At 45.5% G+C, this 13,590-nt stretch overlaps 1 protein-coding gene across 4 annotated transcripts in view; it reads right to left on the minus strand.

Moving 5' to 3' along the window:
- LOC119661584 (NACHT domain- and WD repeat-containing protein 1) overlaps positions 1-13,590 on the minus strand; it is a 275,579-nt gene that overhangs the window by 58,377 nt on the left and 203,612 nt on the right. For all 4 annotated transcript variants that reach the window (XM_038070985.1, XM_038070984.1, XM_038070986.1 and 1 more), the window contains exon 16: positions 559-741. In XM_038070985.1, coding sequence (XP_037926913.1) covers positions 559-741 — 183 coding nt within the window. The remainder of the gene's footprint in view (positions 1-558; positions 742-13,590) is intronic.

The following is a 13,590-nucleotide window of genomic DNA, read 5'->3' on the forward strand; positions in this document are numbered from 1 at the left end:
GAGAGTCTTAAGGGTCAAAAGGATCTCCCACATTCCGGGGTGTGGCTAGCATAAAGGTGCACAAGGGCGTGTTAGCAAGATACTTCAGAAGAGCTGTGGGTGGACCTTTAAGATTAATTTCGAATATTCAAAGGTCAAAGCAGAAGAGCAACAAATTTCAAGTAATTTTAAATAACCGAACAAAATGCAGAGCTCGTCAATTTTCATTCGGAAAAATCGACCAAAAGTATACATCTAACTTGAGTAGGAAAACTGAGGCTTTCAAAATCAATATTCTCATTCTATGTGTATTATATTTTACACGATGACTGATACTCCTAAATCCGAAAAATCAATTATTTTCTTATTCATGATTTGTAAATTTAAGATCGATAAATTGAGCCACAAACGCAGCGGATACATTTGCTTTCCATACACTATTAAATTAGTGCAATCTGTTTTCGCGAATATCAACACATCAAGAGGAATATTGCAGGGAAATTAACTATAAAGCGGCCGAGGATAAATAAATCTTGGCGTCTTTGAGTATATTTAGTGTGGAAAATGGTTTGCACTTACCGAATCACATGAGATGCGCATAGTGAAGATGGGACTATGCATTTGGATGCAGTTGAGAAGTGAGTAATCTTCAAGAGACCATAAACAAATTGTTGCATCGTGGCTTGCGGATACGAGGACGTCACTTGATGCACTCACTTGAACGGAGGTAACTGGTCCACGATGGTGGTCGATCTTACCCAGCTGGAAGTAGAAAATTTTATTCTTTATTGGGCGTTCTATAACTCGGTCGTAAAAATATTAAAAATAAGGTTTGACAAAATGAGATAGATATTTTGGTGGTATACGAAAGCAGCCAGACAAACCTAGAACGAACACAACCATCCGCGACAAGTGGGATTCGAACCGAGAGCAATGAGGTTGAGTAGCTGAGGCTTTATTCTCTCAATCGTCGAAGCTTTCTAGATGGTCGGAGATCCTTAATCAATTTCCAACACCACCCTTCTTCTGTCTATACATGCCCGGTTGACATTCATCAGAGCTCGGTCCTTTATGCAGCCCTCTTTTCCTTGTACCATCTGGATCCTACAATACGCCGTTGACCTCGTCCTTTACACTTTCACATTTCCCGTGGCAAACCTTGTTTCCCTGTAAGAGGTGCTGCAGGAAGATGCCAGAAAGGAGCACGAAGGACGCTGAAGCCTTCGAGAAAAATTACCAAAAGGATGGACCTGCTTGAAAATCTCCGGAGTATCTGGCGAAAAAAGCTGCAGAAGTTCAAAGAATTGGTGGCCAATTTTCGGGTAAATCACCTGAAGTTGCTACGTCTGTTAGAGGTGGAAAATTCGTACTTTGCTGTTCAAAAATATAACAAATTCAGGCCCCTTCTGGCCAACCAGTAGCTACGTCTTCTGACAACCGCACAACATCCACTTTTCCTGACGAGCTGTCAAAGCTGCCACCCATCCAGATTGCACTCTTTACTGGCCTCAGTAATGAATGGAATCAATTGATAGACCTTTTTAAAGCCATGAGAGGCAACATATAGGAGCTGCAGTATCTGCTTGGATACTTGCAAGGGGAAGCTAAAGAAGCCGTGACGCACCTCCAGGTATCTTTTTTACTTGAGGAAAGCTTTTCTGATATCCGACAAGCTGCGAACGAGCATCTAGACCAGATAACTGACATGGGTTACAGGTCTGCCAGTGAGATCATCAACGTCTATAATTCACTTCGTAATAGCCTACCCGGATTGAGTAACCTGGGATACAGGATGTCTCAATGGGCTCCAATGGCGGTGCGAATTGTCATGCGAAAAATGGATAGCAAAACACTCCGCTACTTTGAACAGTCTATTGGAGGAAGTGAAATGTTATCTTCCACTGACAAGCTTTGTGATTTTCTTCTAAAGAGGTACAAGCTGCTTTTGACGATACAATCTCAAGTTTCGCCCGCTCAGCCCGTCTATGTTAACAAATACCAGCTGCGCATACTGCAAGGGAAGCCAGCGACAACTCCAAAAAGTTTCCGTAGGGGAAAGATGTCGATGTCCGCTTACGTCGACTTCCTAAAGGATGTCCGACAGATGCTGAAGGATTTTATGTGGTAGAATAGGGCGGGGACAGAGGCTTCTGCGCGGCATACACGCGCAGAAAGGTGTGTGTTAAGCTTTTTATTCACGAAGGTTCGCTGACGATTTCGGTGTGTTGTCGGTACTGAGCGGAGTTAATGTATAACGTTGCGCAGATTGGTAAGGAACTCGTGGGGCCCGTTGATTCATTGCTGCGAACTAGTAGTTCCCCTGGGAGTGAGTTCCGTAGAGCATCTCAGCACACGAAGCGTCCAGACCCTCCTTGCAGCTGGTACGTAGTCCCAATAGGACGGTGGGCTAGGCAGGGGTTTGCCCATGGCACACAACTGCGGCGTTAAGTGTGCGATGCAAACTTTCGACAATTCTGTTTAACGCGAGGTGATAAGGCATGTCATGCTAGCGATTTGAACAAGGCTGATTCGAATTGAGTACCCTCGACCCTTGTAATCGCACGAGGTGTTCCGTTGCGTCCAACTCAGTTGTTGTAGAAAGCTTTTGCCACGGAGTCTGTAGTTTGGTCAGCCATTGGAATGCATAAGACCACCTGGAGCACCGGTCGATTACAGTCAAGCTTGTGAAACAGTCAAGGGACCTACAATGTCTAAATAAACGTATTGAAAACGCCCATCGGGTTCAGGGAACATCTGGAGCGGGTTCGTTTGGTGGCGAGAGATCTTTGAGCATTGGCATGGTATGCAAGCACGGGCCCAAACACGGCCGTTCCTTTTCATTCCAGTCCACACGAACTTCTTTGCGATGGTTTTGCACATAAAACGCCGTTCAGATGGGCCGGTAGGCGTGATGATGTGGGGGCGAAGGAGCGCAAAGATCCAAGAGACGCATCTTAGACGGTCTTCTTGCTTGAACCACAGCGTTTCCGTGTCAGCTTCAGGCATATGGTGTTGTCACGAAGCAGGTTTCGTTGCTCCAGGTCCAAGGATTACTTATGGGATAACTCATCTTCACTGATGAAGGCAAGCTTTTCGATGGTTTCGATACGGGAGAGTGCATCTGCTATATTGTTGCTTGTGCCAGGAATGAACCGAAAGTCCATTGTTAACTGAGATATGTAGCCGCGGTGTCGTTATTGTGGCGGCGAAGTTTTGTCAGCTTACTGAGCAAACGCGTATATCAGCAGATTATGGTCTGTTAACAAAAAGTACTGGGAACCCTCTAGATAGTGACAGAAGTGACGGACGTTGTTGTCAATTGCCAACAGCTCGCGGTTGTACACGCTGTGTTTCGCTTCCGGGGCGGAGAGTTTCTTTTGATAAAAAGCTAACGGGAGTCACTGTTTATTTTGTTGTTACTTCAGGACTGCGTCGACTGCGACATCGGAGGCATCGGTAGTAAGCCCCCAAGAGGCGTTGCGCTGGAGATGTACGAGTGGTAGGTCGGATATGGTCTTTCTGCTTCTTTCGAAGTCATCCTCGGCTTCTGGCGTCCACGCGATGACTGTCTTATCTGCCTTCTTGGTCCTTGCACAGTATTGAGGGGCGTTGTGGACGAAACGGAGGAATCGTTGGAGGTCCCTGACGGTGGCGGTTTCTTGAATTTGCGGATTGTATCTACCCGAGATGTAGGTGGCGAGCCTAAGATTTTCCAGCTCGTTCACACCGAAAACGCATTTGGAAACGTTGATGATGATGCGAAATTTCGTCAGACGTTCGAAAATCAGGCGCAAGTGCTCCATATGCTCTTGGTTCGACTCTGATGCAACTAATATGTCGTCCATATAGCAAAGACAACACTCTATTCCTTTCAAGACCTCGCCCATAAAACGTTGAAAGGTTTGCGCAGCATTACGGAGACCGAAGGTCATTGGCGTGAACTCAAACAGACCGAAAGGTGTAGTGGCCGCCGTTTTGGGGACATCGTTTTCGGCGACGGGTATTTGATAGAAGACGTTTAACAAGTCGGTTTTGGAAAACACACGTTTGCCAGCAAGGTTCATGGTGACATCCTCAATGTGTCGCATCGGGTATTTGTCCGGGGTTGTCACAACGTTTAGGCGGCGGTAGTCCCGTACGGACGCCACGGATCGGCTTTCTTCGGCATAAGGGCTAGGGGGTTTGCTCAGGGACTTTTGGAAGGTCGGTAGTAACCTTTGCTTATCACGAACTGAAACTCCTCCTTCGCAACTTTCAACTTTTCAAGGTTAAGCCTTCGGGGGCGATCTGATACCAATGGGCCGACGGTCGTAATACAGTGTCGTATGCCGCAATTAGGGGCGGCTGTGCTTAACGTAGGGTTAGTAAGGCCTGGGAAATTCTTTAATACGGCTGAGTACGGGGAGTTCCTGCTGACAGCTAGCGTCGTTCTAAATGCTCCATATGGCGTTCGGCGCCGAGACGCTGGCGACGATAGCTAACCTCGGTCGTTAGCAGCTACGATGGAACGAACGTGGGGTGGGAGGAGCTGCAACCTCAGCGATTTCACCATAAACTAAGATCTTCTGAAAATTGGCAGATTCCACCTAAGAAAGCGGCCTGCGAATGGCCTAGAATTGCTGTGGGGAATTCCGGACGAGTAGAAGGAAGTAATAGCCATCGCCACGCTAGGATTACTGTGGAATCTTTTGACGGATGACATCAGATTTAAGTCGATGAAATACGATTCAACTGAGAGCATAACCAAGCGTAAGATATTGTCTAGTAAGACAATAGATGAATTTGGGAAGGTGTCTGTATTCCACCTTTGTGCAAACACTCGTGTAAGGCCTTTGAAAAGGAAGTTCACGCTTCCAAAGTTGGAGCGGAAGGCCGCCATGCTTCTAGCAGAATTCATGAAAATGGTGATTTCCACGATAGCAAGCTGTGTGTTACTGTTCTCACTCGATGATAGTTTTGGTCTGGTTTAAAAAGGACCCATCAAAGCTGGATTGTGATGTCGATGAGGATGTGGCACTGTTAAAAATGCTTGGTGAAGATTCCTGGACTTGAGGCCATGTCAGGTTAAAGGACAACCCAATAGATTTTGCTTCTAGCGGCATAAGTCCAAGCAGTTTGGTGAATCATCCTTTATAGTAGCGTAGAGAGGTTGTCACCTCCATCAGTGTCGATAATTCTTTGATATATTGGAACGATTCTCAAGCTTTTTGAAGCTGGTAAGAGTTTTGGTTTACGTTTTTCGCTACTCGTTTAGGAGGGCAAATTTCTCCCAAGGAATATGAGCAGAGCCGACTTCGAATAGAGGAAGCTAGGAAACCTGCATCCGTTGATTGATTATCAAAGCCTACTAAGGATAGGAGGTAGACTGCTGCTTCGAAGTCATCAGGTTACATACCTGATAATATGGGAGGAGCATAGGAACCCGACTGGGTGACAATTGTTCGCAATTATTTGAGGATGCGATATTGGAGTTTGAACGCTCAGAAGGTAAATCAGCTTCATCGTTATCTTTATCGTTAGATACACGAAAAGTGGTACTTAGCAATTGATGAGGAACATTTCTGCCGTTTGCCTCATTCCCAGTCCCCCGATTTTGCATTTCGGAGTAGACTATACAGACCCTTTCGGGCCACGGATGTGTGGTCGACTATTGTTCTGAAAGGATATGTTTGCGTCTTCATATGCATGGTGATTAAGGCTGTGCATTTGAAGTTAGGAAGCGACTTGCTTACCGAAGCTTTGCTGGCAGCATTCAAGAGGTTCACTACGAGAACAGGTATTTGCTCTCTTTGTAGGAGCAAGCAATTAATTAGGCAAGAAGATACTACAGGCGTTAGAGGTGGCAACCAAGAAAGTCGTAGTTATATCCACGGCTTACCTGGAAATTTATTCCTGTAACCACACCGCACTTCGGTGGGCTCTGGAAGGCAGCAGTGAAGCCAGCTAAACAACACCTCAATTGCGTATTCGACGAAGCGAACATTCGAAGAATTTGCGACTATACTGTGCCAGGTGGAGGCTCGCTTGAACTCAAGATCTCTAATTCCACTCTTAAATAATCCCGACGATTTCGAAGGGTTGATGCGGGGGCATTTTTTGGTTGCAACGGCCATTGATTGTACTTCCTGCGATTGATAGGACTCAACGGAGTCTGAAGAAGTGGTGACAACAACTGAAGACAATACATCGGGTTTTCTGGCAGAGGTGGACTGGGGAGTATCTGCATCATTTACAGGCCAGACCAAAATGGATTGATGAGGCTCCTAATGGAAGGACTGGACAGCAGGTCTTGCTGGTTGGCACGAATCTGGAAGGTCCATCCATACGATATTGAGAGTATTCGAACCATCACCGTCCGTTACTATGGCTGCCAGGAGAATCAGGTTGGCGTGGTCAACCTTTGTTCTTGGCCGATCTAGGTTCCGGAAGATCCGGAGATCATCCCGCCGCCAGGGGGAACGGTTTATCAGAAGCGGAAAGGCGGTTTCCGAAGCCATCGGGAGCAGCACTAAAAACTAACCTGCCATAAGTAATAAAAGCAGGCGTAGAAATATTGAGGCAGCAGTTCGAGACTGGTGCAAATTGCAGTGTGGTGAAGCATCTGAAGAAGGCACGGATGGCACCGTGCACTTAGGCACGAGGGTTATTAAATTTAACGATCCTGTTCCTGTCATTCGGGATGATGTTCTCCCAGAACATATCTACGAGTAAGTATGAATTGTGGAGGTCTCGTGCTGGGTACTACGTCGAAAAGCTGGGTCAAGCTAGAGTCATCCGAGCTTGAGCGTCAAGATATAGTCTAAGTACTTAAAATGACAAGGAATACGTGTTCGGATACTGCCACATTAAGCCAAGCAACCCCCTGCGATAGTTTAGTGAAGTATCTTGCTTTCAAACATAACGATATTTTCCGTAAGATTAGATAAGAGACGTCACTGCGATACCTCAGACAATTGGGTTTGGACAATTCTGCTTCCTCGCGCCGATGTCCCCTCATTGGATTTTACTCAAAAGAACTATTTCGAGCTAGAGGTTTCTGAGCTGAGCTGCAAGAAGATATTTTCAGGTGTTCATCATAAAAATTCGTCAAAGCTATAAAACTTACTCCTAAATGTGTGGACCAAACAAACCAAAATGTTGTCCGGACCGGTTGACAAACAACATAACCGTATGGAAGGGGTTATTGGCACCAAATAGCTGGTTGTATGTTGCCAACGAACCCATTTTGTAGTCCTTTTGCCTTAAATTACAGCTTTAATTCAATCCATGGATTGTAGCCAGCATCAGATTCAATTCCTTCCTCCATATTGACGTGTACTTCACTTTCCACCCTCGTTTTATTGGTCCTGACTCAAAATCATTCTCATTTCTGATCTAGTCAAAAGCAAAAATTAGGATCCAGCACAAAAAACATTCCATCAATGTTAATATAATTTACTCGGCAGGTGAAAATACTACACCATAGTCCACCCACCCGACCTTGATGATGGCATCCGCCTAAACATCTTGGTGGGTGGTGTTAGTAAACATGAGCTTTCGGTCCTTAGCCGTTTTGTTTATTTTCTAAATAATTCGGAGAAAGTGGAAAAAGAAACGTTTTGTGCGAGTCTGATGGAATTCGCAGTAACATTCCGGAGATATGGGCAGTTTTTTATTATGATTATTGGGTAATGGCCCGAATAGATGAGCAATAAGAGTCTTTTTCCTGTTACGATCCCCCGGAATAGATGAGCCAGCAAGTTTAGTTGTTCTTCGGAATTGCTTGAGGAGTTTTTAATAGCGTCAAGATTTCAATGTTCTTTGTAATATGGGGGATGTAGGGAAAAGGAGGAAAAATTAAAGTAACCAGATGCCTCCTATACACGTGCGGTGACCGATGATTTGATACAGAACCGAAAGTAAATACATCATTACAGGGAAATATTTAGTGGGTTTTATGAATTCTAGGAATGTCGGCTTAAATCTGTTTGATGTTGTCTGGTGAATCATGTTTTATTTAGATGAAATCACTTTTCTATAAGAGGCCGTTGCTATTTTTCAACTATCTTAATTTCTGGGCAGCTTTATTACTTTCAAAATTATCGAGGTATTTGGGGGTTCCTTTACCCAAAAAATAAAAGAATCTGCCTTTATTAATTTAACTAATTTATTTCATGCTCTCTGAACATTCACGTTAGGTATAGAAAACAAACATTAGACATGTTTTAATTGTGAAAACTGCCGACGAGCAGACCGACAAGGGTCAGGAGAGTCTACATGAATGTCATTCTTGACATTTCTCACCTCAGTCTCCTGTCAGGCCGTCAGCTGATTCAACGGCCGTTTAATGCGACGGCAGCGGCGAATTCTCGATGGCGTTCAGGGTTCGCACCTCCAATGTGCCGCCACAGTATCGTAAGTACTGATCAATACTTTCTTCCAAGATGCGTTGACAAGTACAAAATTGAAAATAAAATCTAACTCAATTGTGATGTGAGCTGGCTGCTTATAGTAATGATGCTTCTTAGTGTGGATTATAGGAGGTCTAGACAGTTTAGGTAAGGATGGCCTACCTGTGCTTTGAAACATGGGGGATAATCACTAGTTTAAATGGTGGTGAACTAACGTGAGCGGCGACAACGACGATGACCTGGAATGGCATTGACTTATGATTTGGCAAAAGATTTGGAGTAGGATGCACATGGACTGACTGCTGTGGCATTCTGTTACCTTGGTACACGACATGACGTCTCGTGGAAACGGCTTTGAGGTTAATGTTACATGTTAATGTTACATCAGTCCCGATAATAACCTAGGCCGGGCTGCAAGTACGTTTAAAGCTATGACACCATTAAGTTGGCAGCACAGGCTCACTAGAGGTACGAAACGCTCACCGCTTCTGGCAGCTAAAATGGGAGATTCCACTATAAAACCCTTTGCAAGAAGCGGCAAGGTATGGCGGTCACCTATTGAAAAAGTAGAAAGGCCCACTGTCCCAAGGGTGAAGACGATTGGAACTGAAAAAGGTAGTGACACCGTAGAGGCTAAGAGTCCTGGCGACCAAAAAGGAGAGACGCTATTGAATTCGAATTCGGAAAAGGAGCCACGAGAAAAGATGGCAAACTCCGGGCTGAAGGACACTCCTTTCTCGGGAAACGGACTCTTGAATCAAGCGGTAATACAAGTCATCTCACCGAATAGAACAGACTTCATCCGGAAGGTAGAGGAAGAAGGGCTACTCTAGAAGTGCACGGAAAATGAACGCTGTTACCATCGTCCAGCGAAACATGGATGTCAAAAATTTCATAACGGAATTTAAAAACTGTTGGATCTTATTGCACACCAACGAAATTCCTGGAAGACAGCCGAAGAGAAGTTGAAAAAAAAACACATCGCTAATACAGCATTTAGTTACGAAAACTGCAGCGGCCTAACCCCACCATAGGGAGAACAAAAGATCGATAAAAAGAAGGAAGGACACAGCAGGATGGTGGAGAGGAAGTACAGGCATCTTGCGAAGTCCAGAAGAGAACGTTCCAGGAAATTGTGAAGGATGTCCCAATGATGAACGATGATCATATAAATGGGGGTATTTGCTCGGTTACCTCTTAAGGTAGTTGGACATATTTTTTGGCCATTCGGACTAACACGAATTTCTGCTTTTCTTTCGTGAACCAACCCATTTAAATGCTTGCCGTAAATCACGCCCGGCCGCAATTGTTGACAGTTTGCTGAAATGTGTTTCAATTCCCTCAGAGACTTCCCGAAAAACTTGTATTATCTGAGTGTAATCTCGTATTGCAGTGAGTCGATCAGCATACTCCACAGAAGTGCCGACAGCACACCTCCTTGGAGGCAGCCTTTCGTTGCTTCTGCTGTTAGGTAGTGATCAATAACCACGTCAGCACACAGCAACCTCTGCGTTAGCATACATGGATCCACTTCATAACAGTATCATCTTTTTGAAAAGGCGCACAGTTTAACGCCCTTCAATATCCACGAACACCCTCATCGCGAACTCACTTTTCAGAGTTGCGTCCCCTACCTTTGAAACCAAAGAAGGAAGACCTTACGCTGGTAAGGATGTTGGTTTTCATTAAATGGCCTAAGTGGCGCTCAGCCAGTCTCTCCTAACCTTTCAGCAAGAATGAAGTGTAGCTGATCTGTCTGAAGTTCTTTCGATTAGAATAGGTACATGGTCCATGGTAAGAGGATTACCTTAACCTTTTGCCAAGAAGTAGGCACATAGCCCAAAGGAAGACTTGCTACAAAAATATTTGTTAGCAATCGCTCTAAGTGTTCCATACCCTCCACAGCATTGCTAGATAGATGCCCACCATGCCAGATGCTTTGGAGTGTTCAAAGGACAGTATGGCTGCTCTCGCCTTTTCATAGGTGACAACCGGTTTCGCAGTGTACCAGTTCACCTTGTAATACTTGAATATTGCCTCTAACCGTCTTAACATCAGGACACAAGCTCCCGGTCTTATGGATCTTTCATTGTAGAAGATCCTAGCCTCTTGTACTGATCCAATACCGCAGATTCTATTAAATCAAACCCATGGCTCTTGCACTAGAAAAGTGTAGGGGCAGTCCTGCAGCTTTGTCAGTCTCGCTGCCAACAGACAGGAGGAAGCTTCGGCATGCTGTATGTTAATTTGACCAATCTTTATGTTTTTCGACATAAAGTTGGTCTAATATGTAATGAAAAACTGTTTCCCGCATACCGTATCGCTAGAGACTCGATCCCTTCGTGTTTGATTTCTCTGAGAAGAGCCGCACTTGGAGGTGCAGCAGTTCTCATGTCCTCAACCTTGAAAGATCTCATCCCGCAAAGCATTCGTCTGTTGCCCACTTAGCACCTTAACTTGTTTGAGGTGTCGGGTTTGCATAGATTCGATCACCCGAACTGGCATCACGTCAGTTTCCATCACGTCTCTGGATTCCCTTTTTCCCGCCTGTTCCGCAAATGGTGTAGGAGAAGTTACGAGCAGGTAGGACTCACTCTGTAGTCCCTTCGTCAGTGCCAACCCGGGGGGTTCCCCCCCTCTATGCACTAGCCTTCGCCCGCAGCTTTATTGAACGCGCCGAAGATGCTGCAAGTTGTTCTATATTATGTGTTTATGTGAATCGAAGACCATCATCGTTCTTTGTTCTCAAAATGGAAGTGATACTTCTCCGTTTTCTGACATGATTGAATTTGAATCTATCTAAGAAAAAATGGAGCACCATATGGTAATTTCCTCTGAGCAGATTCAGGTTCTTTTGGTCCAGATCGAATAGCAAGTTGAAACCCTTCATCCTTGTAGATTTGTCGTTCCTGGCATTCTGGAACTTTATCCTCCAGGGGTTGAAGTCCATGCCCGGGTTCTGTTCACCCAACATGCGGATGATGTCCTCCGCCTTCTTTCGAGGGCCCGGTAATCAATATACGACATATTCTCTCCTGCGCAGCTCAGTGTTCACAATAGTGAACTTGGGCCGACCGCTGGAACTCAAAGCCCGGATTACTGCTGGAGCCACTTTTAGGCAGCCTCACAGTGCACTCCAAATGGAGAAGCCCGTCGCAACACCTTCATTTGTAGATTTTGGCTTCGTTCCAGGCTCGAAAATTTTTTCCCGCAGGACGCGTGGATCTAGGCCCTGGTGTGGAGCATAATAAAGTGTTACTACCACTGATTTGTTGGTCTAACGCTTCTTGCGCGCATTATCGCTGACAGAAGAATCTAGTGCGTCCAGGGTGGATCTCACCAGGGTTATAAGTTTATCTCCACTTTCTTCTGAAGATTCTGCTTGCTTGCGTCCCATTTCTCTGGATACTACCGCAGCTAGTGGTACAGTCATATGCAAGTCCTCATTCCCAAGGCGCTTTAGCTTCCTTCGCAGTGCCTGCTTCTGCGGTGGTTTGGGGCCTTTCCAGGTTTATGGTGTTCGGGCCGCCTGGGTCCATTCCCACATATCAGCAGCGCCCACGTCACCAGTTTCTCTTTCTTCCGCTCCTCCTGGTAAGGGTGAAGGAAGAGGTTCTGAGAGATAGGATTCAGCCTGTAGTCCCACTCCTTAGCCGCCGAAGCTTCCTTCTGCCGAACATTCCTCCTCCGTTTACGGGTATATTTGGGCTGTAGTACCACGAACAGACCGGCCATAGTCGGATTTCCAGTTTCTCCCAAGTTGAGAGTTTCCGTACTTTCCTTTCTGGCTGGCTTCGCCGCAGGGACTAAATGCAAGCTTTTCATTGAGTCGGAAAGCGTGCTTTCTACAGATTTATCAATAGGCGGGCGTGATTCTGGTGAGGCCTCCGAAATCCGCGCCTCGGCGCGACACGATTGCACATGGTCACGGGTGGATTCGAAGTCTGCGATGTCTCACCACTTCATCATCATCATCAACGGCGCAACAACCGGTATCCGGTCTAGGCCTGCCTTAATAAGGAACTCCAGAAATTCCGGTTTTGCGTCGAGGTCCACCAAGGGGGTATCCCTAAAAGCTGTCTGGCATCCTGACCTACGCCATCGCTCCATCTCAGGCAGGGTCTTTTTCTACCATAGATATTGCCCTTATAAGCTTTTCGGGCTGGATCATCCTCACCCATACGGATTAAACGACCCGCCCACCGCAACTTGTTGACCCGTATTTTATCCACAACCAGACCGTCGTGGTATCACTCATAGATTACGTCGTTATGTAAGCTACGGAATCGTCCATCCTCATGTAGGAGGCCAACAATTCTTCGGAGGATTCTTCTCTCGATCGCGGCTAGGAGTTTGCAGTTTTTCTTGCTAAGAAACCACAAGAAACCTCCGAGGAATACATGAGGACTGGCAAGATCATTGTCTTGTACAATAAGGGTTTTGACCCTATGGTGAGACGTTTCGAGCGGAAGAATTTGTGCAAGCTGAAATAGGCTTTGTTGGCTGACAACAACCGTGCGCGGATTTCATCATCGTAGATGTTATCGGTTGTGATTTTCGACCCAAGATAGGAGAAACTATCAACGGTCTCAAAGTTATAGTCTCCTATTTTTATTCTTCCCGCTTGACCAGTGCGGCTTCATGTTGTTGGTTGGTTGGTTTTTGGTGTTAACATTGCCACCATGTATTTTGTCTTGCCTGACATTAAAGTCGATGAAAAGATGGTGCAACTGATGTCTATATTCCAACAGTTTCTCCGTTGCTTGCCGCACAGAGAAAATCTGATCCGTTGCTGATTTGTCTGGAGTGAAGCCTCTTTAGCATGGGCCAATGATGTTTTAGGCATATGGGGCTATCCGGCCTAGCAAGATAGCGGAGAATATCTTATAGATGGTACTCAGCAATGTGATATCTCTATAATTACTCCACTGAGCGATATCTCTCTTTTTATGTATGAGACAGATAATGCCTCTTTCCTAGTTGTCAGGCATTGATTCGCTGTCCCACACTTTGAGCACAAGTTGATGAACCACTGATGTAATTGGTCGCCTCCATATTTAACCAATCCGGGTGTAATTCCATCGGTCCCTGGTGACTTATGGTTTTTAAGCCGCTGAATTGCACGCACTCTTTCTCCTATACTTGGTGATGACAGTATTTGTCTGTCATCTTCAGTTGGCGGAACCTCCAACTCGCCGATGGTCTGGTTGTTCAGTAGTTC

The sequence above is a fragment of the Hermetia illucens genome, chromosome 1, assembly GCF_905115235.1.
Source record: "Hermetia illucens chromosome 1, iHerIll2.2.curated.20191125, whole genome shotgun sequence".
Lineage (NCBI taxonomy): Eukaryota > Metazoa > Arthropoda > Insecta > Diptera > Stratiomyidae > Hermetia > Hermetia illucens.